The sequence below is a fragment of the Bubalus bubalis genome, chromosome 17 (assembly GCF_019923935.1).
Source record: "Bubalus bubalis isolate 160015118507 breed Murrah chromosome 17, NDDB_SH_1, whole genome shotgun sequence".
NCBI lineage: Eukaryota > Metazoa > Chordata > Mammalia > Artiodactyla > Bovidae > Bubalus > Bubalus bubalis.
Genome location: NC_059173.1, coordinates 16,833,608 through 16,858,766, shown reverse-complemented (window position 1 = coordinate 16,858,766; position 25,159 = coordinate 16,833,608). Strand labels below are relative to the sequence as shown.

Sequence of the window (25,159 nt, the reverse complement as noted above, 5' to 3'; positions counted from 1 at the left end):
AGAACTGTGGTGCTGGAGAAGACTCTTGAGAGTCCCTTGGACAGCAAGGAGATCCAACCAGTCAATCCTAAAGGAAATCAATCCTGAATATTCATCAGAAGGACTGATGCTGAAGTTCCAATACACTGGCTGATGTACTGGATGCGAAGAGCTGACACACTGGAAAAGACCCTGATGCTGGGAAAGATTGAGGGCAGGAGGAGAAGTGGGTGACAAGGATGAGATAGTTGGATGGCATCATCGACTCAATGGACATGAGTTTGACCAAACTCTGGGAGATAATGAAGGACAGGGAAGCCTGGTGTGCTGCAATCCAGGGGTCCCAGAGAGTCAGGCACAACTAAGTGACTGAACAACAACAAAACATGCAAGTAAACAAGAATACAGAATATTACTAAGGTAAGAAAAATGGGATGGTGGGAGGAAGCTCTCCCTCAAGTGGTGGCAGGTGGCAAGACCTGAAGACCTGAGAAGGAGCCAGATCTGCAAAAAGGGGAAGAAGATGCCCAGCAGAGAAAACAGCAAATGTGAGAGGGAAATAATTTTTCTGCTCAAGGTACTAAAGAAAATCCAATGTGACTGTAGGCATGAAAAGTGGGGGAGGGGAGAAAGGAAGGGGAATATAAGATAAGGTTGGAGGTGAAGCCAGGGACTATGTTATAATAATGAACATTACAATAATAATATATAGTTATTATTCATATATTTATATTTTATCATTTATATATTTATAAAATAATATAGTTATTATAACTATAGTTATAGTAATGAATTATCATGCTAAAATAAATTAGTTAATATAAATAAAAGTTAATTCTATTAAAATAAATAGCTAAAATAAAATAGTTAATATTTATGGAATGCCTATACTATGCCAGGCCCTGACCTAATCACCTTCTGTGCACCATATAATTGCATCTTCACAATAAGTGGTCAAAGTTTGGATTCCATCCAGGCTGAGACGTGCAGAAGTCACACTTTCTCAGTGGCTCCCCTGGCTTCACTTTTGAGAGCTTTTTTAGCAATACCAACTCCATTTTGATCATCATTTTCTGGAGCCCTGAAAGAAACAGACCAGGGCTGACTCAGAACCTAGGTCAGGGGACTTACTTAGGATGGGGTGACCTGAGAAAGCGGCCCTGAGGAAGTTGACATGTAAGCTGAGACAGGAAGAATGAGCAGTCACTGGCCACATGAGATGGACAGAGGAGAGGGCTCCAAGAAGAGGAAATGACCTAGACGAGGATGCGGGCCAGGAAAGGCGGCGGGGGGAGGGCAGGGTGGGGGAAGGTGAACAGGGAGGAGGGCTTCTGGAGAACCTTGTCCGGGGCCAGACCTTGAAGGCCACGAAAGGCCACAAAGTCTATCTCTTGGAAGGCAAGGGGCGTCAACGATGGGGGGGCCACTCAGGGGATTCTGGTCCCATCCCCCACACATGATTTATGCCCTCTGATCACAGACCACTATCAGACATCAGGAGTTTTCCAGAAGAGCCAACTTCCCACTAAGGCGTCAGTGTGACAGGTAAGGCTCCACTTGGTTACCAGCCCAGGTGACAGAAATGTGCCTTCTATGCTGCACCAAGAAAGAAGGGGACTCAGCAGCAGCACTTTTGATTTTTACTGAGGTCTTTTTTTCTTAATGCTGGGGAAAATCGTGAAGGAGAAAAGTTGGGCAAGGGAATGGGAACCCTACCAAAGTGTATTTAATAGCTCATTTGTTTTCATCTCCCTGCTGTTTCAAAAACTCTGGATACTTATCAAGCCCTTACCCTAAAATAATTCATGTCAGTCCATCCTTTCTGGAAAAGATATTTCCTTTTCTGTGTCAGAATCAATCGTAACTCCTGGCAGACCACTTTAACAACCTTGTGGCTTTTGCCTTTACAAGCCCCTGAGTCTTTTTCTTTTCCCTGGAACACTCTTCCGGTTTCATCTGAATCTGTGTCTCCTGCATTGCAGTTCCTAACATCACAATAAATTCCTTTCTTATTAATACACAGTTCTTGGTGTGGCTCAGGGTTACTCACTCTGTTGCTTATGGATGTGTCGAGTATTTGTAACCATGAGCTCCATGAGGGCAGACATCACGTCTCTCTTTACTCACCACTCCATTTCAAGTGCCTAATGGAGGACACTTAGTACTCCTTTAATTCCCTTTGATGGGGTCAAAAAACCAAACAACTCCACCAGCAAAGCAAAACAGACACCAAAACAAAACAATCGACCAGCATGATTTTCTGACCAACCAAGGCAACCTGTTATTTTGGTGCTGGCAGAACAAAGGGTAAACTGAGTCATCTAACTTTCCATGTCAGAGTTCTGAAGGGTGGGCTTCTGCCCTAGAATGGCAGACACAGGTTTGCTGTCTGAATGACCAGAAGAAGGAATTTTCAGCTTGAGGTCAACACCTGTGAAGGAATTTTAGTCCTTTAGCCTTTACTTCATAAGTCAGAGTCACTGACAATTTTTCACTTAAATGGAACCCACCCTCCCAGTATTTGTATGTGTGTATGTGAACTGTGCTCAGCCCGATTTTATTACAGATGTTATACAACAGACAGATGGATATTCAATATGGCAGTAAGTAAGTAAATAAGTAAAAGACTCCTTGGAAGGAAAGTTATGTCCAACCTGGACAGCATATTAAAAAGCAGAGACATCACTTTGCCAACAAAGGTCTGTCTAGTAAAAGGCTATGGTTTTTCCAGTGGTCATGTATGGATGTGAGAGTTGGACTATAAAGAAAACTGAGCACTGAAGAATTGATGCTTTTGAACTGTGGTGTTGGAGAAGACTCTTGAGAGTCCCTTGGACTGCAAGGAGATCCAATCAGTCCCTCCTAAACGAGATCAGTCCTGGGTGTTCACTGGAAGGACTGATGCTGAAGTTGAAACTCTAATACTTTGGCCACCTCATGTGAAGAGTTGACTCATTGGAAAAGACCCTCATGCTGGGAAAGATTGAGGGCAGGAGGAGAAGGGGATGACAGAGGATGAGATGGTTGGATGGCATCACCAACTCAATAGACATGAGTCTGAGTAAACTCCGGGAGTTGGTGATGGACAGGGAGGCCTGGCGTGCTGTAGTTCATGGGGTTGACGGGAGCTGGACACGACTGAGCGACTGAACTGAAGTATGTGTTAGTCGCTCAGTCTTGTTCGACTCTTTGTGATCCCATGGACCGTACGTAGCCCACCAGGCTCCTCTGTCCATGAAATTCTCCAGGCAAGAATACTAGAGTGGGATGCCATGAACCCAAAGGAGAATAAAGCTTTGGAGGGATGAATCTGAATCTGTTTTCCTCCTTTGTAAAATGGGGATGATAGTACCTACAACACAGGTTGCTGGTGGGGCTTTATTGAGATGAGTATAAAAGGGCCCAGCATTATCTCATGCAATTCTGAGAACAATGTAGAGAGGTCTGTATTAACATTCTTGTTGGAGAGGTGGGGAAACCTAGGCCCAGAGAAGTTAGGTGAAGGAATGGAGTCAACATTAGAATCCAGGAGTTGAGTGCAGTCTGGACCCACTAAGCACCTGCCTTTGAAATCTACTGCCAGCCTAGGGTTCAAATGGCAAACTAAAGGAAAGAGAGGCTACAAGCGAAAAAAAGGAAGGGTTTCCCTAAAAACTTTGGAACACACAGTTCCCTGCAACAAGGTTCACAAAGCAAGTGAAAGAAGCAAGGCCCAGACTACCCACCAAAGAGGAGAAAATATTTTCAAGTTAGAGATCTGATAAGGGACTCATATACCGAATACACCAAGAACTCTTACAACTCAGCAATAAAAAGACAATTAAAAACGGGCAAAGAATGTGAATAAACAGTTCTCCAAATAAGATATACAAATAGCCAATAAGCATAAGAAAAGATGCTCAGTCTTATTAGTCTTTAGAGAAATGGATCTGCAAATCTGAATCACAACAAGATACCTACTAGGATGGCCAGAACGGTGAGGACAGGCAGTGGCAAGTACTACTGAGAATGCAGAGAAACTGGAATCTTCAGACACTGCTGGTGGGAAAGGAAAGTGATGCCATGGCTTTAGAAACAGGCTGGCAGATTCTTAAAAAGTTAAACAGAATTACTATACAACCCAGCAATTCCACTCTTAGGTATATGCCCAAGAAAATGGAAAGCCTATGTTCACATAAAAGCTGTACGTGAATATTCATAGCAGCATTATTCACAATAGCCTCCAGAACAGAATCAACACAAATGTTCAACAACAAAGTGAATTAAAACCCAAAATGTGGTATATTCATACAACAGAATATTATTCAGTATTAAAAAGAAGGAAGTGCTGACATAAGCTACAATGTGGATGAACCTTGAAAACACTGCACTAAGTAAGAGAAGCTGCTGGGGCCCAGGGCAGGTCACCCTAAAACATGCTTTAATGGCATAATGATTATTTTTGAATTAAAGTTACTATAGAAATGGTCAATGCAAGAGGGACCCTTTGACCCTCCTTTCTGTATCCCTGTAAGCAGGAAATAAATCTCTCACGTGAAAGGTGCAGGCTCTCCATTTGGAGGTAGAAAGATCCCCTTATTGACAGATACAGGGAATTCAGACTGAGAAGCTTGTATAAACAAACTTTGTTACTTTTAAAATTTACCACCCAGGCCAAAATCCTGTTCAGATTCTTCATTAACTAAACACCCACAACCACGGTTTCTTTGTCCTGTTGCGTTCTCACAAATTTACTGTTTGTCTGATATAAAAGCTGCCTGCTTTGGCCACTTCTTTGGTTCCCCTTCTAAAGACCTCTGTGCACACAAATGAAAATTTGTCTCTTTTTAATTTGTCTTGTGTCAGTTTTATTATTAGGCGAACCACAAGAACTCAAGAGGGATAGAGGGGGAATATTTCCCCTCCCTGACAAAGCCAAACACGAAAGATCACAAATTGTATGATTCCATTTATGTGAAATAACCACAATAACTGATCAGTTCAGTTCAGTTGCTCAGTTGTGTCTGACTCTTTGTGACCCCATGGACTGCAGCACGCCAGGCCTCCCTGTCCATCACCAACTCTCGGAGTTTACCCAAACTCATGTCCATCGAGTCGGTGATGCTATTAAACCATCTCATCCTCTGTTGTCCCCTTCTCCTCCTGCCTTCAATCTTTCCCAGCATCAGGATCTTTTCAAATGAGTCAGTTCTTTGTATCAGGTGGCCAAAGTTTTGGAGTTTCAGCTTCAACATCAGACCTTCCAATGAACACCCAGGACTGATCTCCTTTAGGATGGACTGGTTGGATCTCCTTGCAGTCCAAGGGACTCTCAAGAGTCTTCTCCAACACCACAGTTCAAAAGCATCAATTCTTCATTGCTCAGCTTTCTTTATAGTCCAACTCACACATCCATACATGACCACTGGAAAAACCATAGCCTTGACTAGACGGACCTTTGTTGGCAAAGTAATATCTCTGCTTTTTAATATGCTGTCTAGGTTGGTCATAACTTTCCTTCCAAGGAGTAACTGTCTTTTAATTTCATGGCTGCAGTCACCATCTGCAGTGATTTTGCCGCCCAAAAAAATAAAATCTGACACTGCTTCCCCATCTATTTGCCATGAAGTGATAGGGCCGGATGCCATGATTTTAGTTTTCTCAATGTTGAGCTTTAAGCCAGCTTTTTCACTCTCCTCTTTCACTTTCATCAAGAGGCTCTTTAGTTCTTCATTTTCTGCCATAAGGGTGGTGTCATCTACATATCTGAGGTTATTGATATTTCTCCCGGCAAGCTTGATTCCAGCTTGTGCTTCATCCAGCCCAGCGTTTCTCATGATGTACTCTGCATATAAGTTAAATAAGCAGGGTGACAATATACAGCCTTGACATACTCCTTTCCCTATTTGGAACCAGTCTGTTCTATGTCCTGTTGTAACTGTTGCTTCCTGACCTGCATACAGATTTCTCAAGAGAAACTGACAGACCCAGAAAATAGATTAGCTGTTGCCAACAATAACTCATAGACTCAGAAAATAGATTAGTGGTTGCCAGGATCTGAGAGGAAAAGAGTTTGGGGAGTGACTGCTAATAGGCGTGGGATTTCTTTCAGGGGTGGTGAGAATTTATTGGAATTAAATAGTGGTGATGATTGTATAACCTTGTGAATACACTAAAATCCACTAAGTTGTACACTATATTGTTTTTAAAGAAACAAGACCTAGTGACCGAGCTTTTGTGCATTGAGGGCTCTAGTGGATTGATGACGGGGCTTAGAGAAACCGGTGGGATCTGGCAAGAGATGGTGGTGGGGTTTAGAATCAGCATGGGGGTGCCTGGTAGTTATCCTAGAGTCCACTGGAAGCAGAAGCCAGGCTTGCACATGTTAACAGAAGATTTGACTTTCGTGTGAGCATGTGAGAAACATCTAAAAATACAGACAGGAATTCTGCAGAGCTGATTTAGCAGGGAGGGATAAAACGCCAGAGAAACCTGGGCTATTGTACATTAATGTAAACCCCATTTAAATGCACAGGTCATTTACGCCCAGGAAAACTGGGATCCAGACAAAAATAGATCTTATTTCAGGGACAAAATTAGCTTTGAGTAATTGCTCTAGTTTGCAATGAGGGCTGAAGGAAGAGTAAACCAAGAACTGATGCTAAGTCTGGGAGTGGGGTGGCTTGAGAGCAAAGCAAAGTAATGGTCTGTTAAGAGCTCGCATGTGACATTCCACTGGCTAACAGAGCCTGACCTTACTATTTTGTGGCCTATTCTGGGGTTCCTTCCCAGGGGAGTTAAATCCATTTTAAGTGGATGACACAGATGTCATAGCATACGTCCCTGGAACACACAAAGCTTATTCCACCCCAGGGCCTTTGCACTTCCTGGCTCTGTCCAGGTCTTTCTGTGGCTGGCTAGTTTTCATCTTTTTAGCCTTTTCCCATCACCCTTTCTAAAGTAGATTCTCTTCACCACCTGCCCCCACTAATCCTCCTCTCTCATCCTTCCCTGTTTATTCTCTTCACAGTGTCTATCACTCTGAAATGACTTTGTGTATGTGCTAACTTGGTACGGGCTGTCTTCCCCGAATCATATGTTAAGTTGTCAGAGAGCTGAGACCTTGACCGCCTCATCTGACTAGCAAGGGACAGCTGTGGTTGTCCTGTGGTTCTCATGGAGACTGGATAACCTGTCCAATTTAGGGGCAGAGTAGATCCCTTTGACTGTGGATTTGAAGTGACATGCTCCAAACAACTTGTCTGTTTTCCGTGTCTTATTTCTTAACTGGATCAGAATTCTCAAGGACAAGAACAGTGTTCACTGAGAACCTATTAGCTCAGAGATGTCCAGAACGTCAGCTGTATAAAGCTAGCATGTATCTACATGGTCACCATTGTGTCTGGCACATAGTAAGTGTGAAAGAATGAACTGTGAGGATCCCTGCCTGCTGCGTTCTACCTTTGAGAAGCTGCGGCTGAAAATTTCCCAGGTCCTATGGCTCCTTCTTTGAGGGTGTCAAACACACCCAAGTGATGTTTCTTTGTGTTGACTTGAAGCTCTCCTCCCTCATCTTCTCCCAGCTTTTCTCTTTGAACGTCAGAGCTAACTGCCATGCATCCAGCTTCCTGCTGTGGAGGCAGAGGCGAGGAACAGCCAGAAACAGAGGAGAAGGCTGGTGGCCCAGGCTGCCTCAGTTTTTGGCCATGCAGATAATCTATCTGCCACATTCCTACCTCCTGTTTTCATTCTAATTGATAATGGATCTTAGACTTTGCCACAATCAAACACAAATGTGGAAGAGATTTTTAGGGGCTTGTGGGATATCTGAAGGATGGAGCTGTCAGGGGAGTATAATCTCCTTGGTGCTGTCTCATCACAACAAAAATTTGAAGCCATGGACGTTAAAGCCCTCGGCGCGTCACAGCTCTCAGACAGACCATGTTAATAGTTCTCAGACAGATCAGTTTTATTTAGAAAAAAAGAAAAATACATCCTCGAGGCTTGAGGACATGCCAACCCAAAAGACGAGGAGAAAGCGAGTGCGTGCGCGGGCGGGGGAGAGAGAGACCCCTGGCCCTTTGGCTCCTCTTTTTATATGTTTTTTCCTCCCCCTAGGCCTGCCCTATGTAAACTGGGCTAGCCAGGAGTGCTGTTTGCTCCTACTGAGGTCCTCACTCCGGTCCTTGGACCTTCCTTTGATCTATTTTCGCTGGCTTTTCCCTTCATTATCTTTTAGCCACCGCCATTCTGGACTCCTGTTTCCTATTCTAACTACCTAACAGAGCCATCCTCTCTGGTGTCTGCTATTTCCTTCTCTTGATAGATCCTTACTGAAGAGACAGTGTGGAAAAATATTACAGATCACATGTTCTTCAAAAGCATGAACGACTCATCTCAGGAGCACCAGGTGCCCTCACTACATGGGTAAGAGAACAAACAGGTAGACTTAGCTATGGAAACCAGTATGGAGGTTCTTGAAAAAATTAAGAACAGAACTACTACATGAGGGCTTTCCTGGTGGCTCAGTGGTGAAGAGTCCACCTGCTAATGCAGGAGACACGGGTTCTATCCCTGGTCCAGGAAGATCCCATATGCCTTGGCGCAACTGAGCCTGTGTGCCACAGTTATTGAGCCTATGCTCGAGAGCCGGGAAACTGCCACTACTGAACCTGCGCGCCATAGCTGCTGACGCCTATGCACCCTAGAGCCTGCGCTCCACAACAAGAGATGCTGCCACTATGAGAAGCCCGCACACTGCAACTAGACAGTGGCCTCCGCTTGCCACAGCTAGAGAAAAGCCCGTGTAGCAGTGAAAATCCAGCACAGCTAAAAATGAATGAAGAAAGAAAAGTATTTATTAAATAAATAAATAAAAACGTTAAAACATTCTGTATCACCCTGGTAGCTCAGCTGGTAAAGAATTTGCCTACAATGCAGGAGATGCTGGTTCGACCCCTGGATTGGGAAGATCCCCTGGAGGAGGGCATGGCAACCCATTCCAGTATTTTTGCCTGGAGAATCCCCATGGACAGCGGGGCCTGGTGGGCTACAGTCCATGGGGTAGCAGAGTCGGACATGACTGAGCAACTAAGCACAGCACAGCACAGCATACTTGGAAAAAGAACTACTACCTGATACAACAATTCCACTTGTGGGTATATATCCAAAGGGAATGAAAACAGGATCCTGAAGAGACATCTGCACTCTCATCTTTATAGCAGCCCTAGTCACAAAAGCTTCTCCAAAGGACTTCCCTGGTGGCTCAGATGGTAAAGTGTCTGTCTACAATGCGGGAGACCCGGGTTCAATCCCTGGGTTAGGAAGATCCCCTGGAGAAGGAAATGGCGATCCACTCCAGTACTACTGCCTGGAAAATCCCATGGACAGAGGAGCCTGGTAGGCTACAGTCCGTGGGGTCACAAAGAGTCAGACATGACTGAGCGACTTCACATTCACTTTAGTCACAAAAGCCAAGATATGGAAGCAACTGAAGAGCCCATCAACTGATGAATGGATAAAGAAGATGTGGTACATATACACATACAATGGAACACTATTTGCCCCGAGAAAGAAGGAAATCCTGCCATTTGCAACAATACAGATGGACCTTGAGGGCATTATGCTAAGTGAGATAAGTCAGGCAAAGAAAGACAAATACTTTATGATATCACTTACATGTGGAATCTAAAAAAGGCAAAGTCACAAAAACAGAGGGTAGAGTGGTGGTTACTAGGGGCTGGGAGTTGGGGAACAGGAGAGATGTTAAGTGTACAAACTTGCAACTGGTAGACAAGTAAGTCCTGGGGACCTAATCACAGCATAGAGATTATAGACAATATCGTAGTGTAAACATCAGACTCTTAAATATCTAAGATTTAAGAGACCAGATCTTAATTATTCCCACCATGAGAAAAGAAAATTATGTGACATAATAGAGGTGTTAACGAATGCTACAGTGGCATCATATTGCAACATAGAAATGCATCATATCAGAGTAATGTACACTTCAAACTTCCACAAAATTACACGCCAACTAGATCTCAAAAAAATTTTTTTTAAGTAGGCATATGTTAGTGGTGGCAAGCTTTTGCTTAGGTAAAAACCCAGTAAAACCAAAATAACTAAACTGCTGATATTTTCCAATCATTTCCTTTGGGCAGGAACTGTGCTAAGCTGTGGTTTCTCTATCCTTAGAAATTCTCAAGACTAGAACACATCAGAATAAAAAAAAACATTTGTCTTAAGTGTACGATGGAGCTGACAGTTTCAGCTTGATAGGAACAAATGATTTAGAAGTAAAACCACCTTTCAGGGTGGAAAAGAATTCACTTATTTACTATCACTCTTTCCCTCTTCTTGCTAAAGATTTGCAGTATCTTTAGGAAAATCCTTATTTCAGACTAGAAATAAGATCTAAACATTTATTATAGAAAAATTGGAAAAAGAGTAAAAACTTATTATAGTAAAATCTGAAGTTATAATAGCCAAAGGTTACCAAGATTTACCAAGTATCCTGCAAATATTAGGGCTTCCCTGGTGGCTCAAGATGGTCAAGAATCTGGGGAAGGGAGGTGGGAGGGGGTTCCGGATGGGGAACACATGTACACCCACGGCTGATTCATGTCAATGTATGGCAAAAACCAGTACAATACTGTAAAGTAATTAGCCTCCAATTAAAAGAAATTTTTAAAAAATTAAAAAAAAAAAAAAAAAAAAAAGATGGTCAAGAATCTGCCTGCAATGCGGGAGACCTGGGTTTGGAAGATCCCCTGGAGAAGAGATGGCAATCCATTCCAGTATTCTTGCCTGGAGAATCCCATGGACAGAAGGGCCTGGCAGGCTACAGTCCATGGGGTCGCAAAGAGTTGGATACAACTGAGTGACTAAGCACAGAGAACGGATAGGGATAAACAATGTTGTGGTTGTTTCAGGTGAACCGCGAAGGGACACAGCCATACATATACATGGAGATGTGTGAACACTTTTAATTGATAAAGATAGCATCTTACTGTGTATACTACTTTATAGTCTCCCCCCTTCATCTTTTACTTTCAACATTCCCCTGTATCATAAAAATTCTTCACAAACATGATTCTAATAAAATATTCTATGTTTTAAATGAATGTATTATAATTTACTTAGTCACACTCCTCTGTTGGAATCACTATTTATCTCCATCTTCATTTTTTCACATTTCAAACCACAACAGTGACAAATATTAATTAAGCAATTACTCTGAGCCAGGCACCATGATTCATGTTTATTAACTTGCTTTATAATTCATTTCATCACTAATGCTCAGATGAACATCTAATATATAATGTTATGCCTCTCCATTTAATTTTTTTAAATTTGAATCTCTTGGTGAAGCTTTATTTGTATAGATCTTGCTTATTTCCTATGTTTATTTCTGGTATTTAACATTTTATTTGCTATTTGTGACTATGCCAGTATTTTGATCTACTGAGTCACCAATATTGAAATCCTAATTTTAGAATGTGTCTTCTTTTCTTTAAAACATCTATTCCCTCTTTCAAAACCAGCCTCATCTTCACTATCCCTTTATCTCTGGTCCATATTTGGCCAATGATAAGTAAGTAAGGTTTTCTCCCTTTCAGTCTCTCTGCCTCTCTGTTCCTCTCTCCCTCTTCTCTCTCACACACATACACACTCACATACCTGTGCAAACTTAACATCAATGCCTAAACATAATCTGAGATACTTAAATGTCCAGGTGTAACAATTCACTTTACATAGATCAGTATTGTCTTAGATCCCAGACTCCTAGATAGCAAGTTCCATCAAAATAGTTTGATGGATACGGGCATTCAGTGAACATTTTTAGTAATAATGTTTGAGTTTTCAGAGGACTCTGGAATTTGTTTTGATTTTACTTGTTCCTAAGTTTTTTTGCCTAAAGGTAGTGCTGGGGATTCAAAGACTAGACTTTCAGATCATAAGGCATGTTTCCTCATCATCACCATTCATCCATTCAAGATGGTCTATCATCTTCTTGGGCTTCTGGGCTGTTGCTCTTCATAAATATCTTCACGGACAAGTGAATAATTGTCCTTTTGCCTATCACTAAAATAAAACTAGAGAGAAATTCTGCCAGGCTTGATTGAGAGTACTACACAAATGCTTCTTATATGGATGGGGCAAGTCTATTCAAAGAAAAAGCTCTCAGGACATCAAAGCTGTGTTCCTATCAAAGGGCAAACCTAGCTATCTGATTTTAATGCTTCAAGAGGCCAGACTGTGAACTTTACGGTGGTGATGACTGTCATGTTTGACTTTTGTCCACTAGGGTCACCTTTGCAAGCCTGTTTCTTCATGGATAAGTGGAAATAACAGCTTTCTTGTGTATGTCCCTGGAATTTTGAGAAACAAATACAACTGTATCCATGTGAAAATGCTTTGAGAAGTAAATACTTATGGACAAAATGTAATAATAATAATAATAATGGCAATACCACAGTGTCAAAATTATCTAAAACAAAGAACAAATGAAATTATCAGAAGAGCGAGGTAACTATAGGGGGTGTCCTTTAGTTTGGGGAATATAAGTCATGAGATAAGGGATAAAAGAAACAAGAGAGTCAAGTTTCTGAATTCCATATGTAGGAAAAAAGATAATGAGGGAGGAAGACCATCAGCAAAACTCTGGTTAGTGAGATCCATTACAAATATGTGTTGAGAACAATATAAAAAAATTTAAAAATGAGAACATCTAAATAGATGTTTCTTTCATACAAATGGCCAACAGGCACATGAAAAGTTGCTCAACATTGCTAAGTACTATAGAAATGCAAATCAAAACTACAATGAGGTATAATCTCATACCACTCAGAATGGCCATCATCAAAAGGTCTACAAATAATAAATGCTGGAGAGTGTGGAGAAAAGGGAACCCTCTTACACCGTTGGTGGGAACGTAAACTGGTGCAACTACTATGGAGAAGAGTATGCAGGTTCCTTAAAAAATTAAAAATAGAACTACCATATGATCCAGCAACCACACTCCTGGGCACATATCTGGAAAAGATGAAAACTCTAATTCAAAAAGATACACGCACCTCAATGTTCATAGCAGCACTACTTACAACAGCCAAGACATGGAAGAAACCTAAAAGTCCATCAACAGAAGAATGGTTAAAGATGTGGTGTATGTAAACACACACATGTATAGATATAATGGAATAAAATATTACTGAGCCATAAAAAAGAATGAAATAATGCCATCTGCAGCAGTATGGATGGACCTAGAGATGATCACACTAGGTATCTGAAGTCAGAGAAAGACCATTTATCACTTATGTGTAGGAGTTTTAAAAAATGATACAAGTGAACTTACATACAAAATAGGAAGAAACTCACAGACATAGAAAACAAACTTACTTACAACTACGAAAGGGGAAAAAGGGGAGAATTGGGAATCTGGGTTTAACAGATGCACACTACAATATATAATACACAGAAGAACTATACAAAAAAGATCTTCATGACCCAGATAACCTGAATGTGAAGTTAAGTTAGCCTTAGGAAGCATCACTACAAAGCTAGTGGAGGTGACAGAATTTCAGTTGAGCTATTTCAAATTCCAAAAGATGATGTGAAAATGCTGCACTCAATATGCCAGCAAATTTGGAAAACTCAGCAGTGGCTGTTTCTACAGGACTAGAAAAGGTCAGTTTTCATTCCAATCCCAAAGAAAGGCAATGCCAAAGAATGTTCAAATTACCACACAATTGCACTTATCTCACACACTAGCAAAGTAATGCTCCAAGCCAGACTTCAACAGTACGTGAACCATGAACTTCCAGATGTTCAAGGTGGATTTAGAAATGGCAGAGGAACCAGAGATCAAATTGCCAACATCCGTTGGATCATCAAAAAAGCAAGAGAGTTCCAGAAAAACATCTATTTCTGCTTTATTGACTACGCCAAAGCCTTTGACTGTGTGGATCACAAAAAAACTGTGCAAAACTCTTAAAGAGATGGGAATACCAGACCACCTGACCTGCATACAGTTCTAACTGTATGCAGGTCAAGAAGCAACAGTTAGAACTGGACATGGAACAACAGACTGCTTCCAAATTGCTAAAGGAGTATGTCAAGGCTGTATATTGTCACCCTGCTTATTTAACTTACATGCAGAGTACATCACACGAAATGCCAGGCAGGATGAAGTACAAGCTGGAATCAAGATTTCCAGGAGAAATATCAATAACCTCAGATACACAGATGACACCATCCTTATGGCAGAAAGTGAAGAAGAACTAAAGAGCTTGATGAAAGTGAAAGAGAGTGAAAAAGTTGGCTTAAAACACAACATTCAGAAAACTAAGATCATGGCATCTGGTCCCATCAATTCATGGCAAACAGATGGGGAAACAATGGAAACAGTGAGAGATTTTATTTTCTTGGGCTCCAAAATCACTGCAGATGGTGACTGCTGCCATGAAATTAAAAGAATTGCTTGCTCCTTGGAAGAAAAGCTATGATCAACCTGGACAGCATACTAAAAAGCAGAGACATTACTTTGCCGACAAAGGTCCATCTAGTCAAGGCTATGGTTTCTCCAGTAGTCATGTATGGATGTGAGAGTTGGACTATAAAGAAAGCTGAGCACCAAAGAATTGATGCTTTTGAACTGTGGGGTTGGAGAAGACTCTTGAGAATCCCTTGGACTGCAAGGAGATCCAACCAGTCCATTCTGAAGGAGATCAGTCCTGGGATTTCTTTGGAAGGAATGATGCTAAAGCTGAAACTCTAATACTTTGGCCACTTGATGCGAAGAACTGACTCACTGGAAAAGACCCTGATGCTGGGAAAGATCGAAGGTGGGAGAAGAAGAGGATGACAGAGGATGAGATGGTTGGATGGCATCACCGACTCGATAGACATGAGTTTGGGTAAACTCTGGGAGGTGGTGATGGACAGGGAGGCCTGGTGTGCTGCAGTCCATGGGGTCATAAAGAGTCAGACACGACTGAGCGACTGAACTGAACTATATATAACAAAGACCTATTATATTGTACAAGGAACTATATTCAACATCTTGTAATAATCTATAATGGAAAAAAGTCTGAGAAAGAATATATACATATATACACAGACACACACATATATATACACAAACATAAAACTGAATCATTTTGCTGTATACCTGAAACTTTATTTATACCTCAATAAAAAAATAAAAGGACAAGATCTGATCAGGAAAAAAAACCCCCAATTTTGCTGGGAAAAAGGTGGAGAGGTAGGTCTCTAGACAAGAACATTAGGGAGGGAACACTATTCTTGTTCTATCAACAGTGGGTCAACTCATTAAAAGGAGAACCAATGTATCACTAAGAACAGTATTTTTGTGTTCTGTGGTATATTAGCCTTAAAATCAAAAGATGCTTGGCAACATGCTTAGTAAATGCACCATGCTACATTTTTCTGACCAAGAGCCATAAGAAACAGTGGTTGGTCAAAGGTTTCAGGAGACTCCCAAGGAAAGGAAACAGTACACTTTTGCTTAACTTAGTATTTGTGTTCTCAATCCACCCCTCCCATATTCCTTACTCTTTTTTAAAAAAATAAACTTGTTAATATTGGGCAGAACCGATTATTTGAGAAGAGTGGATTTAGAAAATCTGGTTTAATTCTTAAACTTGCAAAAATGGAAACTTCAGGTGTATTCAGGTTCCTGCGGTGAAAGCATCATACTTCTGGAAAAGCAGCTTTGAATGGAAGAAAATCAGTTGAGAGCAGAAACCAATTTCCAAAGGTCTATCCACTGGCCTGTGGTCTGGGGATGTTGGTGGGTGCCAGACGAGCCAGGAAAACTATCCTTGGGAAGCAAGCCTTGGCTAACTTCTCAGCAACCCTTGGCATTAGCCTGACTTTCCTGGATGTTTTTCAAAAAAGTTTTGGCAGAAATGCAGAACACAGAGGGGAAGGGAAGGCAATCCTCAGAGATAAAGGTAGGAACATATTTAGGCCTCTGGGGCCATTCATTCATTCATCCATCCATCCATTCATCAAACATACGTTACTTCCTAACCACGTGCTCAGCATTATGTTAAGTGCTGTGGCCAACAGTGCAGCTTCAAGAGGCTCACAGACACAAACTGGTGCAAAGAAGGAAAATTACCCTGAGAGAAATCTATTCAAATTGTAGGCTGAGGGGACACAACTTAGGGTGAGGGCAAGAGGGTAATCAAGAAGGACTTCACAAAGGAGGCGGTTTTCCAGCTGAACTTTGAAAGAGGAGTGAAACCTGCATTTTAACAAGCACCTCAAGTGGTTAAATTTTGAAAAGCACTGTTCTAGGATATGAGTCCTCCTACCTGGCCTTCTCTTGAAGACTATTTAAAGGTGTCCTCCAAAGTCACCATTAAAATTCATTATAAATCAGATGCAGTCTGCTTATAAATTCAGGACAAACTGCACCTCAGCCATGGCATGATTCGCCAACTATTTTAACAGCTGCTGTTTTGTTACCTGGGCAATGTTTAACAACTCTAGGAGGGACTTTTCTTTTTTTTTAACAACAACAACAACAAACACCTTTACTATGTAAAATTTTAAGCATATTAAAAATCAACAGAACAATACAACGCATCTACCCAGCTTCAACAACCATCCATTAGTGGCCAATCTTGTTTTTATAGCTCCCATATTATGTTATAAGAAAGTCATTATAAAATTTTATCAGTAAATTAAAATGACATTCAAAATGTGTTTTCTTTTCTAGGAACACACAGATTAACATCTTGTACCTCTAATAATCTAGGACTTATTAGATTGAAAGGATCTATTGAAAGGACCCCAATAGCAGTTTAAAATCTATATTCCCAAATTCCAAATGTCAGTGGCCACCCTCTGCCACATACTGGGGAAACTTATGAAAGTAGCCATCAAGGCAGGGGTTGCCTGGGCCATGCGCATATTGTCATCTGAAACCATCTTAACACTCTTCAGAGCTTCAAGTGGAGGAATTCGTAAGGAATAAGTCACAAGTGTCCATAATATTGATATTCTATTTCTTAGCTGACAATAATGTAGAAAGAGCCACAGAAAGAAGACAGAAATCAACTGAGGACCCAATGAACTGTAATACTTAGAGTTTCAACTTATAAGCGATGGCAAGCATCCTGGGTAAGCTACCTGAACCAGGATGTGTTATTTCCAAACTCTGCCTTGATCACTGAAAACAAACAAACAAAAACCCCAAACCCCACACAAGTAATAGCTCTCCTCTGAACCCATGAAAATCCAGTTGAAGCCCAGTTTCGACGGACAAGCCCTGGTGGAGCCTGGGTCAGATAGAAAGAATATCCAGTTTGGTCTGTCTTTCATTCTGTGGATATTTACTTTCTTTTTGACCACAGACTTTGTCTTCTAGAGCAGGTGTGGTCAGGTTCTGGGCAGGGCTGTGCCTTACTGTGTCAGCCCATGACCAGATAATGGATTTTGACAATGGCTTCAGATCAATCATCCCTTATCAACTGCATCTTCTACTGGTTTATGAAACCTGCTGCCTTGTTTTGAGGATTTCTCTTTGCCTTTTTTGGGTGTGTTGGAGCTGTTTCCTTGATCTGTTGTCTTTATGTTCCCTGATTTACTTCCTTGTATTAGGGGAGCACACCCTCCCATAGCTTTCTAAGAAAAGGTATATGTCGGATTTCTTTTTGAGATCTTGAATGGCTGTAATTAATGTTTACCATTAGATCACAGCAGTTATTTATTCCAGTGACACATTTACTTGTCGTTGCTTTTATTTTTTAATCAAATTCACTAGTCTCAATAAAAATAGAAAAAGCTACTGAAACAGGTAATGGCTTGTATCCCTAAAATATATGCATACTTCATCTTTAATACTAAATTCTAGCTGTGTTTTAGGTAATGCCATGAAATCATTTAAATTTTACTATTTACTTTCCACAACAGTACCTTACTTGGTACCCTCGCAACCCTTCTTTTACAGGATTAAGAAATCAAGCCTCAGAAAGACTGAAACAGTTGCATGAGGTTACAGATGTAGCAAAAAGCACAAAAGGCTTTGAACCTCACTGTTTAGTACCTGGACAGACTCTGTGGGTGCGAGGAAGAAATTCTGTTGAAAAAAGGTTTATAACTCACCTAATTAAAATTCATTGGCTATTATATATTCACACTTAGAGTGATCAAATTGATTCACCTATGCAAAAGACTGTATCATATCATAAAAATGGAAACTTGGCATGGACTTGCTTTCGGTCTCTTGAGCCAGGTAGCAAATTCCAGCTACAAAACTAATATTAATAGATGGAGATCTCAACCGAAATTTGCCAACACTCTTACAAGTTTTTTCTTGCAGATCTAGGAGAGGAGAGATCTTGCTGATCTTATTTAATCACTTAATAAAGGTAAAGGAGTATACCAATGCCTGGAGTGTTAGTTGCTCAGTTGTGTCAAACTCTTTGCAACCCCATGGACTGTATAGCCTGCCAGGGTCCTCTGTCCATGGAATTCTCTAGTTAAGAATACTGGAGTAGCCATTCCTTTTCCAGGGGCTCTTCCTGACCCAGAGATTGAACCCACATCTCCTACATTGCAGGCAGATTCTTTACCTTCTGAGAAACCAGGAAAGCCCAGGGAAGTGTGGAAGAGCCTGGCATTTAGTAACAGTGCTCAATAAATATTTGTTGAATGAACAACCAATCTTTCTCCAGGGTAAAAGTCATATGGACAGTCTCCACATTCCATCTTTCATATGGAATAAACAGATAGCCTGGAATGGGCGGGAGTACAATGAATGAGATTTTAAAACCACTCTGGGCTCTACTTCCCAAGTCGTGTACCCCATCTGTATGGAAGAGGGGTGCTATTTTCAAATTCACTGTGTAATATGGGCTAGCAGTGATCCAGCCTGCAGGAAGTTCATGAGATATGTGTCCCTGAAACTGAGTATAGGTTAAGTGTACTTTATATATATATATATATATATTTTTTTTTTAATGTGGACCACTTTTAAAGTCTTTATTGAATATGCTACAAGATTGCTTCTGTTTCATGTTTTGATTTTTTTTGGCTCTGAGGCTCCCTGACCAGGGATGGAAACTGCACCCCCTACAGTGGAAGGTGAAACCACGGGGACTACCAGGGAAGTCCCTAAATGCACTTTCAACAAATAGACTTTAATACTTGGGGAAGCAAAGACTTCCATGTCCCTGCCTCTGGCAATGCTTGACCCACCAATGTTCTGACACGACAAGCCATACCAATTCTCTTCAGTGGTGAACTCCTCACAACCCCCAGGACTCCCTTAGTTCTGCCCAGGATGGTGGAAAGACTGCAGGTGCCAACAGCCTGAAGAACACTCTTCTCAAATGTGTATTTTTCAAAGAGGCTTTATGATTCCCTAGCACCTACTTCAACTTTGTAATTTGATGGAAGGATTTTCAGACTTGATTTAATAAATAAAGATATTGATTGTTTTGAGATTCCTGGCTCTTTTTACAGTTCTGGGAATGAATTACATTGAGCCTTGTCAATATTTATGTCAGTTTGCATTATCTCCCTGTGTTTCTTGACTGGAGTGCTATTGATGTTTGGGGTGGGTCAGTTCTTCATTGGGAGGACAGTCTCCAGCATTGCAGGATATTAATATTCTTAGCCCTTCCCCCCCAAATGCCTGTAGCGCCCCAAATCACTGATATACAGGCATTTCCCATATAGTTCCAAGCACCTCCAGGGCAACGGCACCACTATTTAGTGCCTCAACTGATCACAAATTACAGATGACTGAGATTTGAAAAGAGCCACGATTGAACATCACCAGATTCCCCAGGGAAAGCATACACCTGGCAGTTGGTCAGCCATCCTCCTCCTATGCACCCTTCGGCTTCCTCTTTATCCTTTAGTCTTTATTATGAAACCTGTCAAACTGAGTTCTGCACTGTTTCAAAGGGAAAATGCTTCCAGTACCTTAGAGGGAGCACAATTTGGAGAGTGTAGGAAGCTTAGTTTGACGTTAGTTTGACGTTCTGTTTGTTTTCATACATGACATATGATGTTTCCAGGCTCCAAATCTATCCATCTGTCTGACAGTTATTGCCTATACCGAGTGCAAAGCTGGTGGCTTAACACACTTTTACTCTCTTTTATCCTTACAACATTTTTGCTGCCTCTTAAAATGCTTTTTATATTCCCATTTTCTAGATGAAGAAGCCAACACTTTGTACAGAAGAAATATAACACTATAAAGCAATTATACTTCAGCAAAAAAAAAAGGATGAAATTTGGCCAGTCAACTTTCTGATTCCAATATCTACTTTCTGACAACAGGATGGTCTCTTGCTGTAAATCTAGTGAAAAAAAGTCTTACGGGAGGGAATGGAAATAGGAGGGCCAGAAAAAGGTTTCTATTCAAAGCACAAAGAAGTCTTATCCCCCAGGACACACCAAGTGGCATCATTAGCGTCCAACCTGTCACCACCAGCTGGAGTTCCAGCTCATCTCAGATGAATGTGGGATCGGGACGGGGAGGGGGGAGGGGGGCGGGAGCCTCTGCAGGCACTTTTCTACTTGGCACTGGGAAAGGAGTAAATTGGCTGTTGATTCATTAATAAACCAGGATAGAGTGTGGGCACCAATACCAGTCAATTCTCTGCTACCGCCTAGAGAATTTGGCTGCTACAACCTCCCCTTCCTGCTTTGCTGCAAAAAACCATCCAAGACCGGATATCTCAGGAGAGGAAGGAAGAGAGGAAACTGACTGGTTGGTCCTAAGGAAACTGATATGGTGGCTCCGGGGTTCCAGCACGGATAAAGTAGCAGGAGGAGAACAGACATTGTGACCCATTAACACCATTCATACATTCATTCACTTCATAATATTTATTGGGCATCTACCACCAGCCAGATTTTCTTCTAGGTGAAGCTACACCAACAAAAAAAAAACAACAAACAAATACCCCTGCCCTCATTGAGCTTATATTCTAATGAGGGGACACAGACAATAAGCATATTAATACATGGAATAATATATTACACAGAAACAAGTACTCTGAGCAAAAAATTACAGAGAAGGGAGAACAGAACTTGTGTGTGTGTGGGGTAGGGAGGTTGATTTTAAAAGTGATCAGAGAAGCTCTCAGCAAGTGACATGTGAGTAAAGATCTAAAAGCACCACCATGCTGGACCCTGTTCCAAGAGGTTCCCACTTTATCTCATTAATACAACCACCCTGAGAAATATGGCTATGATTATCCCCACTTTACAAAGAGGCTGAGGTAAAGAGAGATGCAGTGATTTCTGGAGATCATACAGCTAGTACATGATGGAACTAGGATTTGAACTCAGGCAGTTTGAAGTTCAGCGGCTGAACACTTAAATGTTGGTGTAGACAGCCTACAAATGTGGTATGAGAGAGGGCAAGCTGTGAGTGCAAATGAGGCCTCTGTGTGCACCTAGGAAGCCAGTACGGTGCCACCCATGGGCAACCGTGGGTGGACTTGCAGGGGGAAAGCGGGTAGAGGCTCTTGATCTTTACAGAGTTTACTGGGACTCTCCGGTCTGAGGCTGGGAAGCTGGGTCTGGCGAGGTGGGTGGGGGGGGGGGGGAGGGAGCTCGCTGCAGGGTTGTCCTGGGCCAGCTGCCCCAGTCAATAAGGTTAGGACCTCACCAGAGCTCCTCGCCCACCTGGGTTCTCACAGAGCTCCTACCTGGGCAGCTGAAGAAGGTAGTAGAAGTGAGCTCAGGAAGTAGCACCAGCTGCTTCTACTGCAGAGAGAGGCACAGAGTTCGCGGAGGTCAGCAAAAAGGACGAGCCGCACGGAGTGCAGGAGTTCCCCAGTGCATTCCCGGGCCTGGAGGGGCGCCTGGGAGCCTTTGGGGGACGGCAGGAGAGGCGCAGAGAGGCGCAAAGAGTGACACGACTGAGCGACTAAACTGAAGAGAGGCGCAGGTAGGGTCCTGTGTAGCCAGTGTGAGAGGAACGACTACGTGCTGGGGTAGAAAGAGTGAGAGAGAGGAGAGAGCGGCACAGGGTGCACGGAAGAAATGCCTGGAGAGGGAGCAAGCTCACTGGAATAGAGGGACCAAGAGGTGCGGAAGAGAGTGAAGAAGGGTCAGCTGGCAGAGGCAGAAGCGCAAAGGAACTGGTGTCCCAGAGAGGGCTTGCTCAAGTGTGGGACCAGGGGTCTAGAAGACATTGGGAATCGCTTAGGGACCCTCAGAGAGTGGCCCAGGCGGCGCCCCAGGCGCAGCAAAGACAAGACTTGTGCTAAAAAATAGAGACGGTGCTGCCTTTTGAGACCTGGAGCAAGGGAGAGGCAAGGAGGGCGCAGAGCCTGCGCGCTCAGAGAATGGGGCGCGCTGTTGCTGTTAGAGTGGTGCGCTTTGAGGCTCCAGAAAAAAACGTTGAGAAGAAGTGGATGGGCACCCAAGAATGTCGGAGGAGGCTGGAGGGAAGCCAGAAAGTCCAAGGAAGAACTTGCTTGGGTTGGAGAGAATGCACAGCACTGCTGGAAGTGGAAAGCTGCCCGGGGGGAGGCTTGGTCAGGGTTCTCAGCACCACCGGGAGCACAAAGGAGGCGCTGATGGTTGGAGGGAGAGTGCGGAGAGCCTGAGAAAGGTGAGCAGAGGACAGAAAAGCCCCGGTGCCCCGGGCAGTGAGGAAGGGAGCGGTGAAGAGCAAAGAGTGTGAGGAGTCCCCTCGAGGGGGTCCTGCCGCTCGGGTCTTCTGTACCTGGCTGCTGCGGGTCCTAATTTACTCACCATAATGGAGAAGACTAAAGCCACGATATTGATGGGGTACGCGGGGCAAAAACACGCGACGATGGCAAGCCACAGGTAGTTTTGGGGCTTGGGCACGTCCTCCTCGGTCTTGTCATCGTCGGTGTTGGCCTCGGGACTGCTGTCCAAAGCCCTCTTGAAGTCCGAGCTGGGAGCGTACTGAGACATGGGCGAGGTCGGCGGCGCGGGGAGGCGCAAGAGCGCACTGTCGGCGGCGCGGTCTGGGGCTTTGGCCGCAGGCTCTCGGCGAGTCGCTGAAAAGCCAGTGGCTCGGGACTCCAGGGAGACGTAATCTCACCCCTTCTGCGCCTTCCACTTGCACCTGCCTGGGCTCAGGGACCTGGGCCAAGAGCCTCCGGCACCGGAGGGAGGGAGGGAGCGAGCGAGGGCGTGGGGGAGGCAGCGGGGGAGGAGAGAGGGAGCCAGCTAGCCTGAGAAACAGGGGAAAGGCACCCCTTGAGGACACACCCAGGGGCCATCAAGCAGACACAAAGATTTACAGGTTAAGAGTCTTACAGGGAAGTGAAAGGGAAGACCCTTTACATGGCAGACTAACTGACCTACAGGCTGAAGATGACCAGCTCCTCTTTTAAAGCAGTTGAGTTTGAGTTCATTCAGCATCACAGGAGGCGACCCAACTCTATCCAGTTGGGCACCCAGCCCTACCCAGGAGGTAGCAGACTTACTACTTCCTCTTGACTTTAATGACTTGCTTTCCCTGCTCTATGATTCTTCTTCTAAGAGTCTGAACACTGAGCCTCACTGATTTATCTTCCTCAACAGGTGGGCAGGGAGCAAGGTGCTCAGTTTGGGGCACCTAACATCACTGAGGGGGCCTCTGGAGACTGGTGTGTCGACAGGCAGCGGGCACCACCCAGGCAGGGTCTATCCCCATACCCTCTACTTTCTCCCAAGTGTGCTGTCAAGGAGTCCTTCTCCTCTCCACTTTTCCACCTTGGAGGAGAGAGAAGCAGGTATATCTAACTTGTGCAGACAACCCAAGTAGTTACCTGGGATGGAAAGGAGAGAGAGGGATCCACTTTGGTAACTGGAGTGAAGGTAGCTGAGATAGATCAGCAGTCTGAGCAATTCATGAAAGATGGTATGGACCAGAACTGGGGCTCCAAACCAGATGTAGTGGGGAAATAATCATATCTGACTTGAATGACCTCAGAAAAATTCCCTCACCTTGCTGACCACCAATGTCTTTGTCCAAAAGAAATAATAACAACTGTGGAATAATGAGAGTCCCCGCCTCATCACAGATATTGTTAAATACTATGAGACTACATGTTAAGTCAGGAGATTCTAAGTGTTCAATAAATTTTACCTATTATTAGGATGATATTTTCCCCAAATATAGTTATTATAGAGCTTCTCAGGTGGCACTAGTGGTAAAGAACCCACCTGCCAATGCAGGAGACACAGGTTCAATCCCTGGGTTGGGAAGACCCCCTGGAGGAGGAAATGGCAACCCACTCCAGTATTCTTGCCTGGAGAATCCCATGGACAGAGGAGCCTGGTGGGCTACAGTTCATGGGGTCTCAAGGAGTCGGACACGACTGAAGCTTAGCATAGACACGTATAGTATCTCAAACCCAGTATCTCTTGCTGTAAACAATTCATGAAAAATTCAGCTAGTCTGAGTTGGCAGGACCACAAAGAAATGCAAATAATTTTAGTGTGCACAGTCTCAAAAGCAGTTGCTCACACCATCACATGGAGAAATGAGATGAGATGAGGAAGCGGTATGCATTCACCAACTCAGAACATAAACTGATTGATGGTATGGGATGCTCTCACTCATTGCATAGCCCTCTCTGATTTGAATATCTACCTCCCTCACTGGATGGCAAACTCCCTGAGAGAGGGAACTGCCTTGCTCATCATTGTGTCAACACTTGGCACATATCTATATTTTGTAATAAACATGTGCTTAGCATAGCTTTCTGGGTAAACATATGAAGATGACACATCACTTATATGGGAATCTTAAAAAAAATGATACAAATGAACTTATTTACAAAACAGAAACAGATTCACAGACATAGAAAACAAACTTACATGGTTCCCAAAGGGGACAGCAGGAGATCCCATTGTGGGGGGAGAGATAAATTAGGAGTTTGGGATTAACATATACAAACTACTATATATAAAACAGATAATTGTAACAAAAGCCTACTGTATAAGCACAGGGAACTATATTCAGTATCATGTTAACTTATAATGGATACTGAAAAGGAGTATCTATATCTATCTGATTCACTTTGCTGTACACCCAAAACAACACTGTAAGTTAACTATACTGCAATTAAAAAAAAATGATTTAAAAAAAAAGGGAAAATACCACAGTATCTTTCCCACCATGCCTTCTCCCCCATTTTGGATGGTTAATCAAGTAGGAATAAGTCAGAGAATTAGATGC

The 25,159-nt window shown here is 42.9% G+C and overlaps 1 protein-coding gene across 2 annotated transcripts in view; it reads right to left on the bottom strand.

Moving 5' to 3' along the window:
• The window catches only part of TMEM233 (transmembrane protein 233), a 70,910-nt gene extending 47,855 nt beyond the window's left edge, over positions 1-23,055 (bottom strand). Inside the window, exon 1 of one of the 2 annotated variants that reach the window (XM_044930170.2) lies at positions 22,717-23,055. In XM_044930170.2, coding sequence (XP_044786105.1) covers positions 22,717-22,902 — 186 coding nt within the window. In that variant the 5' untranslated portion in view covers positions 22,903-23,055. The remainder of the gene's footprint in view (positions 1-22,716) is intronic. The other variant, XM_025267621.3, reaches the window with a different exon arrangement.
• Positions 23,056-25,159: the final 2,104 nt, after the last annotated feature.